This window comes from Lepisosteus platostomus, chromosome 5 (assembly GCF_059453375.1).
Source record: "Lepisosteus platostomus isolate fLepPlt1 chromosome 5, fLepPlt1.hap1, whole genome shotgun sequence".
Lineage (NCBI taxonomy): Eukaryota > Metazoa > Chordata > Actinopteri > Semionotiformes > Lepisosteidae > Lepisosteus > Lepisosteus platostomus.
The window spans coordinates 65,864,575-65,889,780 of record NC_142615.1 but is presented as its reverse complement, the minus strand read 5'-3'; the positions used below and the strand labels follow the sequence as shown (position 1 = coordinate 65,889,780).

Genomic DNA, 25,206 nt, shown 5'->3' with positions numbered 1-25,206 from the left:
TTAATTCCTAATGCAAGAAATTGTATATGGCCAATACAGTGACCATATCTTGTTGACACATGGTAATCTCCCAGGAACAAGTTTATTCCATGCTGAAAAGAGAAGAAAGAAAACACAATGTTTTGACCATGGAGCGTTCTTCAGTTATGATTTGATTTTTTACAATCATACCCACACAAACGTTGCAATTTTTAAAAATCTTGCAAACACATCCCATATATGTTGACTTTTTAAAAAAACAATTTGCGGATATTTTTTTCAAGAAACGCATACTTCTTTTCTTGTTGTTTTTACGTGGTGACTGTCAGGAATCCTCAGTGAAAGGTATGCAGATCCTGTGCAGACACAGGAGCAAGTAGTTATTGAGACAGGCGAACAACCCAGAACATCAGGCAAGGTCCAAGGTCGAGAGGCAAAAGGGAGTTCAGTAACCAGTAAGCGAGATTCAGAGTTAACGCGAGGTAGAGCTCAAGAGAAGACTCAATACCAAGCAGCGGGAAGAGGGTTTGGATGGTTAAAATAGTGCTGCCTGCCGCACAGAAGAGTGTGTGCTGATGGATTAACACGTGCGGCGGCGCTTGCTATTATTAACCTGCTGCTGGTACTGGTTAGTACTTTTGTGAGTTGATCTCCGCTGGGTGGTGGTAGTGACAGTGACAGAATGCTGTTTTGCGATTGATGCTATATCAAAATATAGCGTAATTAAAAAATTAAACGGAAATAAAAACATTTAATGGACTTGTACATCTGTTGCACTCCTACACTATTAACATGCATTGGGCGTAGAATTTCAATTTTGTTTCCACTTCATTCAGATGTGTTTTCTATTTTTCAGATTGTTGGCAATGCCACATGTTAAAGGAAGACAGAGGAGTATGAGGCCAGACCTGTGGTCAAGGGCTGGTGGAGTAGGGAATGTGATCAAAGAATTTCTGAAGTTTTCCAAGTTCGAAAAAAAAAAAAAAGGTGGTATGACAATATGTGGTCAACACTGTCAAACAGAGTCCTTGGAGAGGATTGCTCCAGCAACAGGAAATGGTTATCAGTGATTTGGCATGAAGATAGAAAAAAAGTAAGAACCCAAGTGCTTAGGGTGCAGAAGAAGGAGAGTATTGATAAGGATTCCAAACCAGATGACAGTACACAATCTATAGTCAATATTTCAAGTCAAAGTGAGGGACATAGTTTGGAAGGCAACACAGAGCTCAGAAGTTCATCAGAAGATACAGAAGATGCATGGGCTGCACACGGCAGCACAGACAGTGGTGACATGTTAGAGGGAGAAAAAATCTGTGTAAAATCAGAAAAAAAGCCTGAAGAGCACAGTGAATATTCCCAGGGGGCAAGCTAGCCTGGGACGTCACCTCCGGATAAAAGGGGATGAAGAAAGATTGTGCCTAAAACTTTCCAAGTATGTCTAAAGGCTGAACAATGGAGAAAAATACCATCTCTAAAAAGTTACATCTAAACGAAGGGGATGAAGAAAGATTGTGCCTAAAACTTTCCAAGTATGTCTAAAGGCTGAACAATGGAGAAAAATACCATCTCTAAAAAGTTACATCTAAACGAAGATGACCATGGACCCAGATGTTATATAGCGAGTTCAGGAAGATAAATCCTTGCTGCCCAATAGCCTTCAAATACCAATACATCAGGAAAGAGAACAGCAGAAAAAAAAAAAACTTTCTGATGATTAAAGCAGTCTGTACCTTCAGGTCCTGCAATGTAAAATACATAATGACAACAAGACACAAACCAGTGGGCAATGATGACATCACAATTGATGTTGTACGAGTAGGGCAAATACAGCACAGTAAAAGGGAAACAAAATTTTGACACGTCAGCCTTATCGTCGAAAGATTGCCCGTGCCCTCACAAAAGGAATCAGCAATGTATACTACAGGAACCTGAGCAGAACTCCGCTTGCTGAAATTGCAGCAGGCAATTTATCTAAATCACTAACACAGAATGTCCTGAAAGTCATCTCATCAGAGTTCAGGAACAGTAAACGCATTCACTATGATCCAGTGATTGAATTACATATGGCACAAAAATATATGAAAGCATGCGACTTCTACACTGTCCATTTCCCAGGATATATACAGATTTTGCAGTTAGACACATTTTGCTGCCTATCTTTACACAGAACAGAGTATGCAAATTCTTATTGCCCATCTAAAGATGAAGGAGAAAGTCAGCCTTTACCTGGATGCGACAGGAGGGGTGGTCAGAAAAATTCCATCGGAGAACAAAATAATTTTGTACTACAGTCTTACGTTACCTGGGGGTGGAAAAGAAAGCCTCCATTACCAGTGTCTGAAATGTTGACAACTGACCACACCATTGTCAGTATAGAACGTTGGCTAAGTAAATTCATGTTTGACATCTCAACATGTACTACCAAGAGAGTGCAGCATGTAGAAACTGACTACAGCTGGGCCCTGATTCACAGTGTTTTTTTTGCCTTCAATGGGGACACCATCCATGCATACTTAAATCGTGCAATGAAAGTCTGCCAAGGCAAACTTAAGTACACAGAACTTCAGATGTTCACTGTTCTGCACCTTTGCTCTGCCCATGTCATGAAGGCTGTCTCTCAAGCAATTAGTAAAAAAACAACAGACAAAGGACTGCGAGACTTTGCAACATTTTCCTTTGCCATCCTGCAAAACAGCACAACTTTGATTGTCTCCAGAAATGTTTTCAAACACATGTATTGTACTCTCAAGCAGGAGGTTCACAACTGAAGTCCAATCTAGTGTCTGCCTCCTTAACGCTTACATTTCTCAAACAACCACACCAGACCAGATGGAAAAGGAAGCGGAAGTCAAAGACACAGATGAGGTACTGTACCCAAAAATGAGAAGCAGCCTGGGCCGCTCTCCTTTCGCTGTGGAGTTCAAAGGTATTTATGAAGACAGCATATCAGCTCAAAGACATGATGACTATGGGACACAACACAATGTGAACCCCTATTTCTGTTGCAAAGATACATGGCACTATTTCCACTGTGGAGTGGAATTTTGTTAGGTGACCTGGCAAGATATGCTTCAGACAGCAAAAAAGACATATCAATGTCAGAGGTAGCACAAACAAGAGCCACTAATTGTCATGTTGAGACCTGGTTTGGCATTGTCAAGCAATCAATACTTCAGCACAGGAGGAAACTGAGGCCAGCAGAGTTTATTACGATAATGAGACAATCCCTCCAAGGCCGGTACAGAGAACATATAATCCAAAATGCTCTCCCCAAAAAGGTTTTGACAGCACCATTGATCACCACTAAGACACGTCATGAACATGCACAGGAACAATGGGCAAAGAGAGCACCAGGTGTAGGCAAAGAAACAAAAAATAAATTCTACAGTGCACCACAGAAAATTCCAATCCCCCAAAAAATGAGAAAACAGGAAAAAAAAGTTAGCAATAGAAATATTGAAACAAGTGAAAAATCGCCAGATGACAACAACAGCCTGCAAGTACAGCAGGGGAAAGCAGGAACCACATAATGTAAAGAATGGCAGCACAAAGAAGAAGGGAAAGTGTCACCCAAGCAAGCTGCCGTGGGCATGACTGAAGTGATCACACCACACTGTGATGCACGCCCCATCTCAAAACTTATAAAAGAGAAAACAGATTTCAGAAAGAAGGTAGGATTTGTATTTCAAATATTTCTCTGTGTGGACATTCACTTCTTTTTCAGAGCTTATGAATGTCATCTTCTACTACTGTAGGTGTTCTTTGTTGTTTCTCTCTAACTTGTTATACTTGTTGACAGTGGTGTGTAATCGCAATTTTCATTATGTTAGCTCCAGTGATCTCTTGTGTATGCTTTTGGCTTGGTAAATCTTTTTTAGGTTCACGCCCTTTGGAACATCAATCCTAGTGAATTAGTGGTTGCAGTTTTGCCATCCATGCACAGTGCAGACACATATATTCTCAGACACTCGGAGTTTGTGTCTCTGAAACCAGATGAGTGGCTCATAGGCGAGGTAAGATGAAAGTGTTTGATTGCATGCATTTGTTAAGGTTTCTGAGCTTTTGTGTAATCAAATGTGTGAGTGCGTGAAATCACATCTTCTTCAATTGTGTTTGCTTTTTCCATAAGACCATTGAGTGTTACTTTCAAGTAGCGAAAGAATCCATGGACTTGGGGAAGAAGGTTTTCCTAATGAAGCACTACACAACTGGTGTAATCATGAGTGGGAATAGAGAGCGCATGGCTAGACAACGTTTGTCCAAGGTAAGGACATCAAACACAAATGTTGATGGGTTACATTAGTGAGGGGCAAACATGGTTTTTCACTAACTGATGATTGTTTTATCAATAGAGAAACAAGGAGAGCTACAAGCAATCAAAACACGTCACAACTGTGCCCATGGTGCTGCCTAAAGAAACTACCTTTATAGTCAGAAATCAAAATTCAAAGGTAGCACACCATCCCTGTGAGGCAGCCTGTTGTACTAATCTTGTCATTCTTTTCATTACAGGTCAACTTTGAAAACTATGAAGCCATTATTAGCTTTTTTAACACTGGTGTCCACTGGAAATTGTTGGTAAGTGTGGTGCAGGTAATCCAAAACAGCGTAGGTTTATAATTACACTTGGAACCATTACACAGTTCAAGTGATTATCCCTTTTGCATCTAAAAAAATTACAAAGTCACAATATATTGGTTCCTCTCCTGTTAAAAAAGGCAGACATGGATAGTGAGTATCCAAGGCAATAGTGACAGTGCACTTTTCCTAAAATATTATTGTGAATACTGCTGTGTAATGAACAGACAACCAAGCAGGTCAAAGTGTCATGTAGGAAAAAAAAAGTACTGTTAGGTCATTTCCTGACTGTCTTTGCTGAGGTTTGCAAAATATTACGTTAAATAATATAAATATAAATAAAATATTTAAATACCAAAAACTTTTGTTTCCACAACATTAAACTCCTGAAACTGCCTGTGTGTCTGGCCCCACATTAAATGCAACTTCATGTCTGATGATGGGCCCTTTGTTTCTTGCAGTATCTGTATGCTCCATCCCAGAAAGTCTTTGTGGTCGACCCTATGGGGAGTGACGAGATGGGAGACTCCACTGCAGCGGCAAAAAGGTTCAGGTAAGAAATCAAGCATTGGTTTCGTGGTGAAACTCTGCACGGGCACACATGCATTTCACATTCAAATTCAGCATGACAAATATGTCCTCATTTATCAATAACCTATTATTTTGATTCACAGGGACTTTCAAGATGCGAAGGAACGTCCTAGGAAAAGAAGACTGGTTGAATATCATCTGGCACCCAAGCGTGATTGGTCACACCAAGCAAGCAGATGCCTCAAGCTGTGGGGTCTTTTTGATGCAGGTCAGCATAACCTTTCCATGCAGAAATTTTGGACTGTCTCAAAACTATTGTATGAGATATTTTTAGGGAAATAATAATTGTGACAAACCTTTGTCTGTTAGATGGGCGCAGACATCGTGAACAATTTCCCGGATATTCCAACATACATCGAGATGAACAGCAGCGCCAAAGAAATAAGAAAGTTGCGGGAAGACCTGTCAATCAGAATTCTTGAAGCTTCAGGTATTGTACCATTTGATCATCATTGCCTGCGTTTATTGGTGTATGTTGTTTTCCTGAAGCATGTTCTGTCTATGTAACAAGTCTGAATGAAAAAAGATTCTCGATTTATTTATATGCAGAACTCATTTGGGTACTCTTTTTGTACTATATAACACAGAGATGAAAAGTTAATTAAATCACATTTCGCACAGTTAAAATTCAATGACACTTTGGCCTTCGTCGTGGTTGACACAACCATAGTCTGGGAAAAGTGTGGGTCTTGATTGCCCATAGTGAAACAAACTGGTTGAACATGGCTGTGTTATCATGTGCCCCCTTAAAGTCATAGCAACACACGCTGACCCAAAAAAGGGTAACAGGTGTTGACAGGAGTATTCTGAGACATGACAATGTCCGGTTTAAGAAGCAGTAGAACACCTAATCAGGAAAAGCTCTCTATCAAACTGTCTTCAATTATGCAACAATGTTCTGTAGATAACAACATTGGAGAAATCAATCTATTTGGCATGTTTGTTATAGCTCCTCTCCAGGACATGTGTCTGATGTGTGGAGAAACACTGGTGCGGCAGACAAACTGGGAAAGTGAACATCATCTCTATCTGTATGTGTAATTGTTACTTCCCAGTGTGTGGTCTGTGTTTTTTTAATGTTCCACACTGCTGATCCTTTGATTGTTCTTCCTCCCCCATAAGCCCCCATTGGCCCACCATTACACCACTGTTCCGTATGACATCATGATCAATTAGCTTCTCAGCCAGAGTGCATCTTATTCACTATATAACATGGAGGTTTTCTGAAGGAAGAGCCTTTCATTTGACTTTGGTCCTGCTTGGTTTTGCTTTGCTTCATTTAATTGTGGTTATCGCTTTGTTTCGGCTTTGTTGGTTTGTTGTTTTCTGTTCATTTCTTTGTACTTTCGTTTGTTTGTGTTTGTCCTTGTTTTGCCATTACCTTGCCCTAACGTGTTACATGTTCAACCTTTGTGTTCTTTTGTACCCTGTTCCTGTCGATTACTCTCGTTTTCCCTTATTTGTATTCCTAGTTCACTTTTGTTTTTGTGTAAACGTTTGTGTATAAGGTTAGTTCAGGTTGTTGGGTACATTCTACACACTTAATTGATTTTGTATTAGTAACACTAGTTAAGTACAGGTGAGTGCCATTTTTCTTGTATGGTTTTGAGTAGTCAGGGGAGGTTAGCTAGGGTGTTGAAGACGCAGAAGACCGTGTGTTTCGGGTTTTCTTTTGCAGTCAGGTTAGCTTTCCCTCACTTTTTTTAGCCAGCTCCATTTTGTTTGGTTATTTTCTTTTCTTTGGCACCACTCTAGTTCCCTTACCCCTGTGTGTTATCGTGTCTTACCAGTCACTTATTTAACTTAAAATCATCACTTTTACACCCACCTTTGTTATCGTGCTTCCTAGTCACTTTGGAACCCACCTGCTTCCAAAAGAATTATTCTAAATGTTACACCCCTTTACCCCTAGATACTTGGGGTCGTAACATTATTATGTGTAATGTATGCACATAATAACAAAACATGCCAATGAAATGTGATAGCTGAACTAATATAAGGTTTACTCTGTGTAGGTCCAGGGTGACAGTTGTGAAAACTGGTTCCATGAATTGTGCATCTCAAAAGAAGAGTATGAAAGCGCAAAGAATGAAGTAACATGGATATGTACATTTTGCCAACCCCAGTTTGGTGAGTATGCTCTGCATGCAAACTATCACTATGAAAGGGTTTTTTAAGCAGGACATGTAGTTTTAGATTCAACAAAAACATAGGATGACATATTTCAGTGGATGTTATAATTGTTTGTTATTGTTAGGAAGTTTGGATTTCAGGGTTATCTTCTGGCATTAATGGTTCTATAAATTAGAGATACCTTTTCAAAAAACACTCCAAAGAAGGCATAAAAAGGCATAAAAGATTATTGATGATCTGTGCAATTTATTACATGACACAGGCATCTCAAAGATAGAATTACTGTGTATCAGATTGATGATTAGATATGGATGCATCAAATCAATTACTAGGTTTCTTTCCAATAATATAGAAACAAAGATACGACCATGAACACCTAAAAGAGCTTGCCACTTAGCACAGAAACAATATAATGTCTTGCTATAAAAACACAAAGTAAGAAAAAAAGAGTTTGATCAAGAGAGATTTGACAAATTCTGCAAATACCTAGATCTTGATCTGTGACCCATTTATACTCTTTGGATGATTAACATTCAACATAATCAGTAAATGTCACTTTTGTAAATACACACATTAATCAACTTCATTATGAATAAATGTGGTATGAGTGTTAAGCAATTTTAATTAAATATTAAAAAATTTTCAAGCAACGGATGCATAAATTCAGTACGTGGTAACTATTATTTTCACTATATTCTGGAGCCTTCTAATGCAATTCTTCGTTACACCAACTACGGTATTAAGTTGCTCAAGCCATATTAAGAGGTGGTTTAAAATAACTCACTAGTCACTTCTAGGGGGCAACAACTATTGCTTTGTGTTCGTTGCAATTGAGAACAGGTTTAGTACGGTGCTGCGGACTAAGCACAGCAGCAATGTTCGTTGCAATTGGATTTAAGGTGCAGCACAACTTCAGACCACAGCTGCGTACTAAACACAGGTTGATCTCCTGTCAATATTTCACTTCCAGTTTGTTGAAATTAACCCCTAGACTTTGCCCTACTAAGGTCTAAATCAAGCTCAAGCAGAGACAACCCATTCATGGCTTTCATAACTTCCATTAGTCTCCACCTCTGTCTTCCCTAACTCATTCTTGATCTTTTTAAACCAGGCGTTTAACTGAAATTCAGCCCACTGATACTGTTTAGTCTGAGAAAAAAATAATAATAATAAACTCTACTCCCGACAGCCTGAAAAAAAAAAAACATGGATTCCTATAGCCTCAACTGAGCAAAAGAGCCAGTTCCTGCACCTTCTGAAGTATTATTAAAAAATACTACCCTTTTTAAACCCCCCAGCACTGGCTGAAGTGGCTGTGTGTGTCCGGGCTCAGCGGTTATATAGGACAGGACTCAACGCGCAGCAGGTGCGACTCATTGCTCTGCGCTGCCCGTGCGGAATGCGCGTCTCCTCCCTCTACACACCACCGCCTCGCTAAACCGCCTTCATACTCCCCAGCGGCAATAACATCTCCATTTATTACATTTATTCTTCCCTCTTAACCCAGAAAACTCCCGGGACGTTTCTGTGAACCGGTAAAGCTCTCTCTGTTGGTGGTCACAAGTAGAAACAATGCACGAGCTGAAAGCAGGAAGTCAAGCACTCCTCCCTCACTGTATATCTGGGTCCAGACTTCCGAAAACTCCTAAAATTGAATTTCCAGAACGCCATATTAAAGTCTCCCATCCGTTCGTTTCAAATACATAAATTATGTATCGGGTACTTTTCTGATGTATTTTAATAGTTTGGCACTGTGCCTTGTTAAATATGTCACAAGCAAAGTTTATCAACTTCACTTTCATGCGAGGTTTTGCGTGGATACAAAGACATTAGATGATATCTATAACACACGTGAAGAGTGAATCTGAATTAATCAGAATGCCTCGCTGCACCAGAATTGTTATTTACGTATTTTAAAAATACATCTGGTGCATCTGAAGACAGAATAAAACCCAGAACTGTAAAAGGACGACAGACCATTAAACTGTCTGGTGATATTGCTGCATGGGGCGCAAGATCACAATAGAACACGTTATTGTAAAAAATGTTAACATTCGTGAATTAGTTTTTTTTTTAATTATACCAAATGTCCGTTAAATAATGAATGACGTTTTTCAGACCATAAACACTATTATATGAAAGAAAAACATTTACTATATATCCATTTAACTTGCTTTTTAAAAAAAAAACATTACAATACGGTAGATGAAAATTGTTGTTCAGCGCTCTTGTATTAAATATACTCTACCAGCCTTTTAAGTCATGTGTCAGAAATAAAGTGTATAAAATTCGCTTAATCAAACAAAACACAAACGCTACGAAAAAGAAAAAAATGTGTTTATCCTGCAATTTTATCTCGTTGAAACGTTTTTTTTTCTCTGTGGCACTAACGGGCTAACGGTTAGGATTCCTGGTTTCCTGATTACACAGAAATGTGTCTCTCTTGCCTTACGATGTCCAAATGATCAGTTCAGTGTAGAAAAGAGCACCGTAAAACCCCGTCAGGCGTGCAAAACGTAAAAATGAAAGAGATCGCTTTGTTTCTGCCCGCTTTCTCACTGAAGCCCTTTGGTGTGTTAATAGAAGGTTATAACCGCTACACCGCGCGATGTGGGGAGGGGTGATTTGCAAGCAGAGTTTACCTTTTAGAAAGGACTTGTCTCGGGATTATATTTCCACATTTTGAAGAGATTTTCTCCATTTCTGTAGCCTGATTTCCACTATTGCTAGAGAGCTGTAGAATCTGGAATAACCTATCCAGCTCTGGGAACAGTGTGTAGATGACAGGTTTGTGACTTTCTCCTGAGCACGGTATATGAATCCATCAGATTAAAGACACTGTGAGCATTTGAATAAAATTAAGGATAGTCTGTCCCAGCTCACCGCGATGGTATAGTGGTCAGTACTTTGTGCTGTGACCGCAATACCCGCGCTTTGAATCCGGGTGACAGCAGCCCAAGACAAGAGAGTTTCCTTCGTCTATATTAATTCAGTGAAGGGGGGCATTCGTGTACAGCGAACGATCATCGAGTTGATGTGTTGCCCCATATAAGCAATGTGAACCAACACTGCTTTACAAAGGAGCACTGCCTGAGCTTATCGTTGGTAAACTGGAGACCAGACCGACCTCTTCTCTGACGAGAAGAAAAGGACAGGAGCCGCAGTATTTAATATAAATAAGAGATTTCAATTTTCTGTGGCGCAACTAGTACCGAACACTTGATCTCGGGGTTGTGAATTCGAGCTCCACGCTGGTAAGAAATCATATAGGTTATGATAAATTTACTTTTTTAAAATAAAAAGTAATATTATAAAACTTTCCCGATACCAGTTTGCAGGTGACATGTTCTTTATAAAAATAATCTTTAGTATGGGATCAATAACCGCGCCAGAACAAATATCAGAAAGAATTTCCTGTCACTAAGGAATTTAAGTAAAGTAGAGACATAATCAGAAAATCTACATATAGGAAATGTTAGTTACTTTGTATGTGCTTTAGTTTTCTTTTGTATACTGAAAAAATTTCAAGGCGTTCTAGTCGCTGTACTCCTCGTAGATAATCTCAACGAAATCACAATACAGTACAGGACACGCAGTGAGGAGCTCAAGCAACGAATAGTCTTGAACATGCCAAGCGTAAAGGCACACTGCACATCTGCGAAACATCACATCCTAGTTTAGTTACAGTGAGTTTATAGACTGGAAGCTAGGAAGTCTCAGATCACTTTTTTATTTAAGGTTCAAGCAAACCCAAATACCTTTGCAAGAGACATTTCAGAATCCCAGTCAAATCCAGTACGATTGCTGGATCCCTCGAATTCGACTATATCACAGATCTGCAGTCCACGATTAGAATACTTTAGGTGCGTTGTGTAAGACATACCGTCCAGAGCATTTCTAAGACAGGAAATACATTTTCATTACGAAATGAGATATACTGTACGTAGAGTGAAATGGTCTGGTACGAGTCCTAAGTTTGAATAGTTCAAAATAGACGAAAAGGGGTAATTACAGACTCTTTCGAAATGTAAGAACATTAAAGCTGTGCGGACCTTATCTTGATTTACCTAGTTTAATCGTTTTCAGAAAGTGTAATTGTATTATTTTATGTACCCCTGACGATTCTACTGATGTTATAAGTGCTCTTGTTTATATTGAATCTATTTTGTTGTTCAAATAAAAAGTAAAAAAAAAAACTTTCCGGATGCGGCTGCTGTAAAACTAAAATGACATCAAAGGCGTTGTACGTAGAGTTCTGAAGCCTGCTCCACAGAAGAACTAGCTGAGATGAAAAGTTCAATATTCTACTGACAGGGCTACTCCCGTCAACTCAGTTTCTTTCTGAAACAACGTTTTTCAAGAAAAACTTACACTTTGCAAAATTTGAAATAAAATACTTGCTTAAAAGTGCAGATTATTTTTTTTCCCAAAAACTGTAAATGGAGAAAACCACCCGTTGGAGTCTCTGTCGTACCATTGCTCAGTGCGGTCAGGTCCGGACTAAAATGATAGTAAGGTGCTGGTTCAAGCACATCTAGGCACGCCTTTCTCACTGTTCCATCGTGAGCATCATCTAGAGAAAAAATGGCATGTAATGTTTAATACATCATTGACCTTATTAATAATTTGAGGGAATACAAATGCTTTGCATTTATCGAATGTATCGAATTACAGCACGTAACAACTGACTACCTGAGTCGATATCACCGGGCAATTTCCAATAACGACCAACATCAGAAACTTCAAGAAAAATAATATTCCATATCTTGGAATGTAGGGCGGGAGAATTAATTTATACTCCTGTTGCATCTTGAGCTAAACTTTTTTTTTTTTAATATGACGCAGAATTGCTCAAGATACTTGTAATCGTCTTAAAGAGAGTTTTCATGAAAACGTACATCGGCTAGCTCTCCACTGTTAATTGACAGAACTTTGAAGAAACATACAAATTACACATCTTAATGAACATGAAGGGAAATCTATGGAAGCCCGTTTCCGCCAGGGAGTTAAAAAAACGCGCTATGGTATCTCATTTACTTAAAAAAGGTCTTCTTTAGCTCAGCTGGCAAGACCTGGGTTCGAGCCAATGCAGTAAGGCACGAACTAGGGTGGGAGCTGCGAGGGCACAAGCCCTAGAACCCGAATCCGTTACAATAACAAAAGGACAGACATTGAAATATGGGCTATTTCGAAGTCGCAAATGTGAGATATAAAGTAGGAATTCTGAGTTACTAAGTCGCAATTCTGAGATACCATAGCTCGTTTTTTTTACTCCCTGGCGGAAACGGGCTTCCATAGAAATCCGGGTTGTGAATAACAACTGTCACTACACACGATTGAGTTCTTGAGCCTGGCACCTACCTAAGACCACTCAGCCATCCTGACAAGCAGTGGAGGATGCCCGTTACTTTGTCAAAGGATCATTACCTACTTTTCTTTTCTTATTTTTACAGAGATTTCTACATTGCAAGACAATTGACGATTTAGATAAAGGTATGTCGTGGTAAGCAAACCAGGCACGGACGGGGTTTGAACCCGCGCTCTTCGGTTTACGAGACCGACGCCTTACCACTTGGCCACCACGCCCACAGCTCAATTTTCTTTCCCATCAAGGCTAATACATTTTGAAAATCAATAAAAAAAATCTTTGTGCACAAATTGCAATGGCAGGAGAAGTAAAGCAAATATGATTATGATGTACAGTAATTGTTCACTTAGTGAAATACTCACTTTTTTGGCCCACTGAATATAGTTCTTCTGTGGAGCTGGCTTCAGACTCTGCTTATAGCGCCCGTCAAATAAAATAGATATTTTATTTTTACAGGAAGACGCATTCCGAAATGTATCTCTGCAGTTTTAGAAAAGTTTTGAATGGCATATTTTATACAACGCACAAACCGTATTCTAATTGCAGACTGCAGATCTGTGCAGCAATCGTACTACATTTCACTGTGATTCTGAAATACGTCTAGCAAACATATTCAGATTTCCTTGAACCTTTAATAAAAAACGACTTCGCTTTCAATCTCTGATGTCACTGTAAACATCGGACGTGATGTTCCGCAGATGTGCAGTGTGTGCCTTCTTGTCTTATTCAAGTTTACTGGATTTTTTAAACGAAAATACAAACTGGACAGTTTCAGACACATGAAGACTCATAAATGTCACTACAAATGACAAATTTGTAGTGTAAATCCGCCGGGCTGATTTACGTGTCTGACCATCTCTCTCCTCCCTCTTTTGCAGTGAGCACTATTTTTTCATTTTCTTCCCTTGTAGTTTCCTCGCTCTTTTACTGTCCCTTTCTCCCACGGAGAGACGGAAAACATGCCGAAATCGTTTTCACCCTGTGTTTGTGCAACGTCAGTGTGTGAAGGGAAAGTAGTCTACGCGGCTCCAGTAGCGCAATCGGTCAGCGCGCGGTACTTATACAGCAGTGCACAGCGGAGTCATGCCGAGGTTGTGAGTTCAAGTCTCACCTGGAGCAGTGTAGCCTGTCTTTAGCTACTGAAAGCAACTGTCCACTTTAGATACTGCTACTTATAGGTCGTCCTTAACACCTTATCTAACGGGATTGTAGCCTGTTAGGTATTTGCTGGAGATCCGGTCTAAATTAACATCAAAGGAACAGGTAAAGGTTTATTCCACGTCACACCCGAAGAAGGGTCCACGTTGTGTTTCCTTCTCTTTTCAGCATGGAATAAACCTATACTTTTTCATTTGCAGCTGATGCAGGTCACTACTTAATTTCATCAGCTGTGGACCCTCTGTTAATCTCTACACAGATAGATGAGAGATATCTTCTTAGACGAGAGGCCTACTGGGACTAAGGGAGCACGATGGGGTACCAAAGACTTGAAAAAGCTCTCGCATTAGATTCTGTTTTTGTTGTTTCCCAGATTTGTTTTTAATGTTATTTTTGTTTTGAAGTTGTTCCGTTAAGTATTTTTTAATTTTATTTTCTGTAGTCGTTAGACTACTACAGTGATTTACCTAGGTTCCCGGAAGGCTTCTCGCATTGTGGTTGTTGTGTTTTTGGGTTACAAGTATTTTTTTTTTCTATTGATAGGACCCCACGCATTACTGTGGGACTAGTTAACTTAAGTTCTTACATTGTACCTGAAATTACCACATAAACTACTACTCTGTTTTTCCTTTTTTTTTTAATAAAGGCACAAATTATGTTTTTTTTTCTTGTGGCTGATTGGCAATGTTCCTACAACGGGTCATTGCTACGAACCTGGCTGCTGACATTTGTTCTCAATTGCAACAAACCTAAAATAACATCTGCTGCCCATTAGATCTTACTGATGTAGGAGACTAACTTAAACCACCTCTTCAAAGGGTTTAAGTAACTCAGTAGTGGAACAATTGATAGCTTTTGAACTGTTCTGAATGTAGTGGAAATAATATGGTCACAAAGTAACGAACATACAGTATTCACCACTCGCTTGAAATATTTAGCTAAAATTGTTTTCTAGACACCACAACTATTCACAATGAATTTGATCAATACATGTCTTTATTAATAAAAGTGTAATTTATTAATAATTAAGATCAATGTAAACCTTTATTAGTAGCTGTATTACCGGTTAATCTGATGAGAATTCAGAACACGAGTCTCTCGCTCAGTAAACACGCTTTATCGTTTACTGAGCTTTCGATGAACGTCTAAGTGAAAGACAAATTCACTATCTTCACTTTTTGTTTAAAGAACACTTTTATCACATGTTCTGTACTCCCCATGTTGTTTAGCGGTGCTCTTTTCTACACGCCTGATTTGAGGATCCCCAGCTAAAATATTTTTTACTTAACAGGCTGGATTTGAGCGTCTTTACAGAGAGCTGACTTGGAAACCTCACATATGCAAATGGTGACACTTTATTTTCGCTCCACATAAGAAACTCATAAATCTTTGAATGCTTTCCTCTTCACCTGCAGCACTAGCATTTGTCTACAGTTTGTGGCATCTTATCAACACAATATATTTCACCATGGACTGAAAGATCAAATGGTTTTGGCAAAAGATAAGGAGATCTCCTGGGCTGTAAGGGATCAAACCCCCAACCATGGAGTTATTAGAACGACAATCGATCCAACTGAGCTACCTGGCCACATACACGTGAGGCTCTCTGTGCAGCATAAAATTTAATTTAGAGAATTATTTTTCCTTCTGAATTTAAACCCTCACAATTATGTGTACTGGCTTTCTGGAAGTGGTGGATATGATGAAGAAGAGATCAGCCTCTGTGATGCAATATCAAGTGACACTGACCTTCTGTTATACTGTTCCCTGCTGCATTTTAACCTACTGGGGAAATACTGGTATCCATGCATGTAAGGTTTCCTCCTTGTCAAATTATTTTCAAGCACATTTTTGTTGTTGAAAATCAACCTTGTGGATTTCCATGTTGTGTCCCTCTTCTGTTAGTGTCACCCAAATTGATACATTGTGCTCTGGCGTTTCTTCAGATCATACCATTTTGTACAATACTGTATCAGTATTGTAGAACTCATATCATTAAAGAAAATAAGGCTGTTTTTGTATATTTTATTATAATTGTATTTATATGTGGAAATATGTTATTTTAATATCGACGTAAATTTGAAAAATTATTTCCCCCCCCTAAAAGAAGGCAGCCTAACATTTTCAGCTGACAAAAAATTATATGAATTTTTAAAGATCCAGACTGAAAGTTTATAAAATATAGTTTTACACTATCTGCTGCTGTTTTGGAAGTATACTTATTTTACAGGTGCAACTGTGGTTAACATTGCTGCCATGCAGTGCTGGCGCCCTGTGTTTATTTCCTGACCTGTTGTTCTATCTGTGTGGAGTTTGTATGTTCTCCCCATGTTTGCTTGGAGTTTCCGCCAGGTGCTGCAGTTTCCTTCCACAGTCCAAAAACATTGTGATATCATTTTAGGAAGTGAATTTCATGATCATAAGTTTTCTAATGTCATTTTGTCACACCTGTCAAAGTGTGAATTGTTTGAACTTTCATCTTTCCTGTCATTTGAACCCAGACGCCTTTGTAACAATCTGTAGTTAATATTTCTGCAATTTTAAGTGAGGTAGCAATGCTGTATATTTCAACGAGCCGTTCCTTTCTTGCAGGATGAGGACCCTTAATTTCTCTTGATTTGTAGGGAAATGTAAATAACAGTCAGGATGTCTCATGTTGTGCCTGGATTTGTCCACAGTGGCTTTTCTCCTTTGTGTGGTTCAATGTATACATATTGATAACAAACATTTAAGTTTCCCTTTCCATTGGGGTTGATATTTTCATTGTGAGTTGCCAAGAGCTCCTTCATTTTTAATTGATAGTTTTAATATAATAAATTAGACATTATAAGCACATAAAATGGTTCTAAAAAGTTTCTTGCAAAAAACCTATTAAAATTAATAAAAAATTGTTCCCATCAAAAGTGTTACATTCAGAATTTACATCAAGGAATGGTTTAATTTCTTATTTCTGAAACATCAAATTGTAGAAAGAAGAAAGAAATGGGATGTTCAAGCCTCCCTTTTGTAAAACACAAGCTGCAGATACAGACATTGAGGACAGTGTGGAAACAGTGGAGTGATGTGGACTCAAGTCACAGTGTCACTGAACAACCTCACCCACACTGAGTCCCCTGTCTGTAGTCCCCTTTACCTGAAGTGGGGTCTCCCTCAATGTCCCCTGGATCTCTGTATCCAGAGGGCGTCTCATCAGAGAGGAGTCTCCCTGTGAACAGACGAGCAGGTCAGTAATGGCTCTGACACAGATTGGCCTGTCAGATACCTCTTCTCTCCCAGTCAGTATTTATTTGCTGGTGTGAAATTAGGTTGAAACTAATGACAAAGGTTAGTCCAGGTTGGTACAGGGTGTACTCCATCTTATTTATAATAACTGACCTGACAGCGTCTGGACTCTGGGGCACACTCTTTTTCCAAAACTCTCCACCTCTCCATCTTCTCCTTCAATTGTTGCTTCTCCAAAACTCTCCTCCTTTCCTCCTCCTTCTTCAGCTATTTCTTTACCTCCTTTTCACAAACTCTCCTCCTCTCCTTCTCCTCTTTTGCTTGTTTCTTCTCCTGCTTCTCCAACAGTTTCCTCCTCTCCTTCTTCTCCTTTGCTTGTTGCCTCTCCTCCTCTTCCCAAAATCTCCTTCTCTCCTTTTCCTCCTTTGCTCGTTTCTTATTCCCCTCCTTCAGCTGCTTCCTCCTCTCCTCCTCCTGAGCTCACCTCCATTCCTCCTTCTCCTTCTGCATCCTCTCCTCCACCTGCTGCAGGCGTTTCTCCAGCCCCCGAGCGTAGGCCTTCCACCTCTTCTGCTCCTTCTTCTCCCATCTCACCTCCTGCTTCTGCTGCTCCCTCCTGTTCTCCTCCGCCTCCTGGGCACGTCTCCGCTCCTCCTTGTTCATGGTCCTTCTAATTGCATCTGCTGCCTTGGTGCGTCTCCTCTCCTGCTTCTCCTCAGTCTTCCTCCTCTGCTCCTCCTCCTTCTCCCGTCTCCTCTTCTCCTTCTCCAGCATCTGCCTCCTGTCCTCTCCCTCCTTCTCCCATCTTCTCTCCTTCCTCCTCTTCTCCTCCACCTTCATCCTGTCCTCCTCCAGCTTCCTCCTCTCCTTCTCCTCCTGCACCTCCTGTCTCCGGTCCATCAACCACCCTTCCAGCTTCCGCCTCCTCTCCTTATCCCGCTCCTGGGTGTTCAGGGACCGGTGTCTCCCATCCCGGACATTCCTGACTTTCTCCACTGGTGCCGCTGTCCTTTTGCCCCCTTGCGGCTCCTTCCATCTCTTCAGCTCTGTAGTGTTGCTCTTATCCTCATCGACCCCGGAACAGCACAGCATCTTGGTGAAGGAATGGGAGGAGCTGACCTGCTTTGAGAGAGAGGAGTTAATATAGACACACTGACTGGACACTCCAGTACATTAACACTGCACTGAGAGAGAGGGGTTAATACAGACACACTGACTGGACACTCCAGTACATTAACACTGCACTGAGAGAGAGAGGGGTTAATACAGACCCACTGACTGGACACTATAGTAAAGGTTCACTCCTCACCTCTCCTAGAATCACAGGAGCTACAGGGTCCTCTAGGTGTCTCAGCACCTGTGTTCTGACTTCCAGCAACTCTGGAGGCCTGTCTTCAGGACTTGGACCTTCCTGACTCTCCTGATTCCTCTGCCTCTTTTTCTTAGTCTTCTTCACCCAAGCCTTCTCCTGGGAGGTGATGGGAGAGAGGTGAGGGAGGGGTCTGGGGACAGGCAGCTGGCTGGACAGTGAGGCAGTGACCTGGGGCTGGTCAGTGTCAGGATTAGAAGAGGTGGACATGTTGTCCTCTTCATCTTTTTCAGGGCTGACTTGGAAAGCACGCCTCTTTGCACTTGGACACTGAAGACAGACACAGGTCTTTGCTGTTGGGGTCAGTTCTTCTTAGTCTTAATATACCCTCAGTATATGCATTGTGACTGTAATAAGAGTCTGCACAGTTGACTCTACACAAGGACAGAGGGGGCAGCATGGAGCAGTCGGCAGGGAGTTTAATGAGCTCAGCGGCATCACAGGTGAGTGTAGAGGGAGGGCCCAGGGGCACCGAGGTCCAGGAAAGGAAGGGGTGGACAGCTGGTTCTCTTTGAAAGCCTCGTCCACCTGGATAATGGGCTGTGGAGGCTGAAGACACACAGGAGACCTTGGTAATGGAGACACCCTTCACTTCTAATTCTGTACGCACTATAAGGTCCACATGTACTGAATTTCACCAGGTGAGTCTGCACAGTTTGTCCAAGAAGATCCTGGACAAGTGTGTCTGTACAGTTTTTTTAAGTGTTTGTACAGGGGTGAGTCTATACAGTGTGTTTAATAAGAGTCTAAACAGGTCTGTTTATATAGTGAGTCCTAATAAAAGCCTGTACAGTCTATACAGTCTATACAGTGTGTCCTATAAGAGTCTGTACAGGTGAGTCTGTACAGTGTGTCCAAATAGAGTCCATACAGGTGAGTCTATGCAGTGTGTCCAATAAGAGTCTGTACAGGTAACTCCACACAAGGACAGAGGTTCTGTTTGCTTCTCACCTGTCCCGGAAGCTCAGGAGCTCTGACACTCCTTAGAGGAGGGAACTTAATGGGGGCAGCATGGCGCAGTCAACAGGGGTTTCTCTGAGCTCAGCGGGGTCACAGGTGATCGAAGAGGGAGGGCCCAGGGGCGCCAAGATCCAGGAGAGGGAGGGATGGACAGCTTGTTTTCTTCAACAGCCTCGCCCACCTGGATCGTGCGTCTCCTGGGCTGTGGAGACTGAAGACATACAGAAGACCTTTCTGTTCCTGCCGAGTCCCACAACAGGTCAAACTGTCCTAAGACTACTACAAAGAGAAAAAATAAACCTGCTATTCACAGACCTCAGCTACAGGGACTCCCAGGTACTTCTGCAGGATGAGGTCAACGTCAATGTCGGCTGCAGCCTGGTGGAAGCACTTGTTCACCTCGGAGAACTCACACCTGACCTTCGTGTTTTCAAAGAAGGACTTCAGTGTCTCCACCACCTCTTCGTAGTTGTCATGCTTCATGATTCCTGTGCCCTGGAAGGGAAAATCCTAGGAAAATGGGGAGAGAGAATCAGGCAAGATGTCCTGACCATGTCTGCAGTCGTCAAACCAAACCTCCATTATATGAGCTTGTGTTGTCTGTTGTCTTCACTGTTTTAATTTTGGGATTTGGTAAAATTTCTTATCATATCCTTTGTGAAACTTCACTAACTCAGTACCAACTCCTTTACCAGAGAGAGAGAACAAAGACAGTGAATCATCATCATCATACCTCCACAGCGCCAGACAGGAGATGCAACCTAGGGGTGGAACTGTGATATCTCTAAAGCCAAAAGAGAGGGGGGGGGGTCACCCCACTGTTAATAGAGCCAATAGAGAGATGGGGTGTCACCCCGCTGTTGCCATCGATGACCAAGAGTCTCACCACCCACTCTATGATGCCCCCTAGTGTTGATCTGTAAGCGGTGTGTTTTTCAGCCACCCACTTGAAATAACAGCAGGCTGGTGTCCCAGCCCAGCTCCTGTCTCTCTCCCCTTGGATCTGGGAGATTTCCAGGTTGAGTGGGGTGACGCAGATATCTTGGAAAGCTGAGGGGTCAGGAGAGTCACCCCAGCCCCTGTACCGCCCCGATACCACAGTGTAAGCTGGACAAGGGGAGGGGTTTCAGTGACTCACTAATCCCACATATGCTGCCTCCAATCCAAACTTGGCCAGGACCTCATCGTACAACTCCAGGCAGTCCAGCTGGATGGAAGACATCGCATTCTGAGCCCAGGTCCGCACCCGGCTCTCCTCAACCTAGAGCAGCCCCTCCAGTTCGACCCACAGGCCCTCCCCGAGCCACCACAGGGCAGCCAGGGCCTTACCTACACTCTTACCAATAGTTACACTATAACTAACACTTACACAAATACTGCCAATATTACAACAGTAACACTGCAATTAAGGCTTACAGTATCATTATTACTAACAATAACACAAACTTATTAGTACACTAATAATACCAATAATAACAGTAATACTATCAAAAGAACTAACATGACAATGAGTATTAATATTCTGACACTAACACTATGATTATCACTAATATTAACATGAATACTAACATTAAAACTAAAATTAAAAGTAGCTCTATCATCAATAATTCTCACATGAATACTAGTATTCAGTAGTGCTATCATCATTAATACTCACATAGACACACAGACACTACACATACTCATGAACACACACCCACACACATCAAACACTCACAAACACCCACACACCCACAGACACCACATACGCTAATAGTGATAAAAACACAGCACTCACAGATTTCTGTTCGTTGGTCTGGACTCTAGAAAGTTATAAAGTGCTCTAGAAATTTGCAAGCGACTCTGGACCTCAACACCTGTTGATGGGTCACTTCTGTCAGACACAGCATTGGAGCCCAAGCCCACCTACACACACATTCACACACACTGACCGATATACACCCACACATTCACACACATTATGACAAACTGACAGACACACAACCACACACTCACACACATTCACACAAACACTACACACACTCACAGATACAAACTCACAGACACACACATAGACACAACACACACTCACAGGCACCACGCACATTTATACACACAATCAGACACTCACACACATACAGTACTCGCACACATTCACAGACACACACATACACACTGATAGACACCACACACTTGCAGACACACACCCACACACTAACAGACACACACCTGCACAATGACAGACAGATCACACTGACAGACACACATTCACACACTGACAAACACCACACACTCACAATCACCACAAACTCACAGACACACTCTACAAACACTTATACTTATAATAACAGTAATGCTATCACTAAAACTAACACTACTGCTACTGTTAATACTGTAACAGTAACTCTATAATTAAATTTAATATTAACATTAATATGACCATTAAAACTAAAATCATCAGTAGTGCTATCATCATTAATACTCACATGAACACTAGCATTAGTATTAAAATTACCAGTTGTACTCTCACTAATATTAACATAAATACACTAGCATTAGTATTAGTTGCTGTCCGTGACGTCACACCACACTTTGTGACGAAGGCGAGACATCTAGCCAAGAACAGTGACCTGCCGCGTGTCGCCATGGTTACCATACTTATGATTTGTAAACAAATTGAAAATGCATTTAAACTGTTACTTACACAAATTTATTAACTTTGAATATAATTTTCTAGCTCTAGGATACAATTCCTAAATAATAATTTGAACAAATCATTCTTTAATTTCAGATTGAACATTATTAACACTAAACGCATGTTAATTAATAAATATTGACTCTTTTCTAGATTTTAAAATGGATCAAGAACGGGAAAAGAATCAGTGCTCACCAATCGGTGAACTTAATCGATTATTCTACGTTTTATTAGTTGAATTAATTGCTTGTCGATAGATAAGTGATCAATAACTCTCCTCCGTGCGCTCTGCGCGTCTCCCGCGGTCTCGCTCTCTGATTCCGGCGCTCTGCCCGGTGTCTGTGACGTCACAGCGCTCTTTCTGACAGAGCAGAGCTGGAGGAGACTCCTGTCCGGAGCCTGGTGGGCTTTTCTTACAGATATAACATCCCCAAAAACAAAACACACCGGGCTATTAAGAGAAGTGATTCATAACAGCAGGAGGAGGAGAATGACAAACCGAGAAATGAAATTCATTAAACACTAACAGAAAAAAAAATGTTTACTTCACAGAATAATGCGTTATAAAGCATACTCCTGTGGAGCAGAAGAGAAAGAGAAAGGAGCACAGGTCTCTATAACAAGTGCTTTTAAGCGTTTTACACGAATCTCCATAGAATAGAAGCCAGGAGGATCAGACTCCTGATCCTGGAGGTTGAAGAGGAGCTCTTGGTTTTATTTTCACTCGATCTCTCAGTTCCTCTGTGGGTTTGATGATTTAATTAACTGTATAACTGTTATCAGACTCTGTTTAACTGTATATTTATAAGACTCCCCATGAGAGACGTGTGGGAGACGTTGAATCCCAGGGCTGGTGTGGAATCACACACAGACAGGTCTTCTGTGTGATCTGAGTCCCACTGCTCAGAGCTACAGACTGGTCAACTGGTCACTATTGTAGACACGACCATCAGTCTGCTGCTGCTGATAATCATATTACACTTATAAGAGTGGCAATACTGCTGTTCATTAAATAAGTAAAAATAATAATAAGAGATAATCACATATTGCTCAATTGTCAGTCAAACACTTCTGATAGGTTTATTTCATGCTGAAAAAAAGAAGAAAGATAACACAACGTTTTGGCCGTGGAGCCTTCTTCAGGTGTAAGAGAGACAGGGCAGTAGGAAAAGGTAAAGTAGTGGGAGAACAAAGGCTGGGAGGGAGGAGGAGTGAGAGGCGGGAGCAGGGGACAGAAAGAGAGTCCAATCAAGAGGTGTGAAGTCAGAATAGATGTAGAGAGGTGTGACAGAAAGAGGGTCTTGGAACAGCTGTGAAGAGACGGAATGCTGGTTTAGTGAGAGAAGCAGGCAAGTGGCCCAGGGAGGAAGAGATTTAATCTGTTTCTCTACTGTACATGTTTAAATCCACTTAATATTGAATATTAACATGGAATTTTACAACTAAGGCTAAATTTTGGTAGCTGAAACAGAAGTACTGTATAGTACAATTTTGTTTTGATTTGAACTGATGTTTGCACCTCAATAATCCATTCGTCGTTGAAAGAAGAAAAGGCAGATGTATTTTGAATCTCACGATGATCCTGTTCTCAATCCAAAAGAAAGGTTTAAAGTGATCCCACTAGAAAAAGAGTCAATTTCTATATCTAATGTTGTCCCTCAAACATTTTGTAATATCTCTGGGAGTGTATACAGTAGAAGCCTGGTTAACTGCTTAAATTCAAACTAAACAGGACTATGGGAATGAGATTTGATTTCGAACTGGGATTTAAATAAATAGGAACGCTGCACTACATTGTGCTTTATGTAAGACAAAAGGTGGGCTTCCTGTGTTTTCGATAACTCAGTTGTAAGAGCGGAGGAATATAGTGGAAACAGCTGGGAACTCTTTGTTCTCTGGTTTGAATCTGGCTGGAAGAAAGGTGTTTTTTATGTTCTTTAATCAAAAAGTGAAAATTTGTCATTCAATTAGTTGTCCAATGAAAGCTGAGTAAACGGTGAAGCAGAGCCTCTTGTTCTGAATTCTTCTAACATTTTCTAGGCTTGTAGACTCCTCACTCTTCCTAAAACAAAGTGCCGCAGATAAAGATACAGTAGTTGTCGGGAGTTTAGTTCAGTGGTAGAGCACATACAGTACAGTACCTCGTATGTATGTGGCTGTTTTCAACCGCCGGCGTCTCCACTCTGGATTTCTTCCTAAGCGCGATATCTTTCCTTACTTGTGTGTGAATTTCAGCGCGACACATAAACCCTTTGTCTGTTTTATAAATATTCTATTTTAAATCAGTTAAAACAAAAAAAGTACTAATTACATACACGTAGAAAACACATGTATCTAATTTGAAAATGTGTGCAATGTATTACTAGTTGTGGAGCTGAGCTCACAGTAGAGCAGTTGATATTGTTAAACCACGTATTGTTTTTAAATTATGCCACTAAACACTGGCACGGTGTTTGTGCAGTCCTACCCAAGCTTTCTATCGACTGGATGAGTCTCCTGTTCCATCTCCAATTCTTTCCGCACATTTCACCTGTTTCACCACCTTTATCATTAGACTATAGCCACTAATATGAGAATACTGTTCTGAAAGACTGTCTTAAATAATAATGTTGAAAAGGGTAATGATAAGAGTTTTTTTCATTAAGGTAACCATACATTTGCCTGTATAGTACAACTTATTTTCTGTATCCGCAAATCCCCAATATTAATGCTCTCTCCTGAGAAATACAAGTGTAGAGTCAAATCATATTAAATAATACAACAAATCTATTCAATTAACACCCCTATGTGACAGAACACATTTAAGACTTACACCCCTTTAAATATGTATTTCCTTCATTTCAGTTCTCTCCCCGGGATACCTGAAAATTCATTATAGTATAATAAAGTCTGTGCATGCATTACCTGTAATACAGCTACTAATACAGATAACATTAAACTTCATTATTAAGATATTACACTTTTATTAATAAAATATGAATTGATAAAATTCCTTGTGAATAATTGTAGTGTCTGGAAAGCAATTGTTCATTACTTAATGACGATATTATTTCCACTACATTCAGGACAGTTCCAATGTAATCTATTGTTCCGCTTAGTCTGCTTAGTCTCCTACTTTAGTAATGTCTAATGGGCAGCAGCTGTTATTTTAGGTTTGTTGCAATTGAGAACAGG

At 40.6% G+C, this 25,206-nt stretch overlaps 2 protein-coding genes and 2 non-coding genes across 5 annotated transcripts; 2 read left to right on the top strand and 2 right to left on the bottom strand.

Annotated features, from left to right (window-relative positions):
• Positions 1-3,518: 3,518 nt before the first annotated feature.
• Positions 3,519-5,570, top strand: LOC148671487 (uncharacterized). Its single transcript, XM_088631780.1, has 7 exons — positions 3,519-3,650; positions 3,858-3,992; positions 4,109-4,243; positions 4,492-4,557; positions 5,019-5,110; positions 5,232-5,356; positions 5,458-5,570. Exons 1-7 carry the CDS (start codon positions 3,570-3,572, stop codon positions 5,568-5,570), a joined length of 747 nt encoding a protein of 248 aa, XP_088487906.1. The 5' UTR covers positions 3,519-3,569.
• A 7,225-nt stretch (positions 5,571-12,795) lies between these two features.
• trnat-cgu (transfer RNA threonine (anticodon CGU)) lies at positions 12,796-12,867 on the bottom strand. The gene has a single exon. It is a non-coding gene; the product is annotated as a tRNA-Thr (tRNA).
• An 807-nt stretch (positions 12,868-13,674) lies between these two features.
• Positions 13,675-13,768, top strand: trnai-uau (transfer RNA isoleucine (anticodon UAU)). Its single transcript has 2 exons — positions 13,675-13,712; positions 13,733-13,768. It is a non-coding gene; the product is annotated as a tRNA-Ile (tRNA).
• Positions 13,769-17,381: 3,613 nt separating this feature from the next.
• On the bottom strand, positions 17,382-21,903 carry LOC148671484 (uncharacterized). 2 transcript variants are annotated; one of them, XM_088631778.1, is made up of 5 exons: positions 20,497-21,903; positions 19,674-19,868; positions 19,350-19,569; positions 18,339-18,668; positions 17,382-18,151 (listed from the first exon to the last, which is right to left on the bottom strand). In XM_088631778.1, exons 4-5 carry the CDS (start codon positions 18,606-18,608, stop codon positions 17,510-17,512), a joined length of 912 nt encoding a protein of 303 aa, XP_088487904.1. In that variant the 5' UTR covers positions 18,609-18,668; positions 19,350-19,569; positions 19,674-19,868; positions 20,497-21,903; the 3' UTR covers positions 17,382-17,509. The 2 variants fall into 2 exon arrangements, with proteins under 2 accessions (XP_088487904.1, XP_088487905.1); XM_088631779.1 differs by having other exon boundaries at positions 17,382-18,148; positions 20,497-21,902.
• Between the last annotated feature and the right edge of the window lie 3,303 nt (positions 21,904-25,206).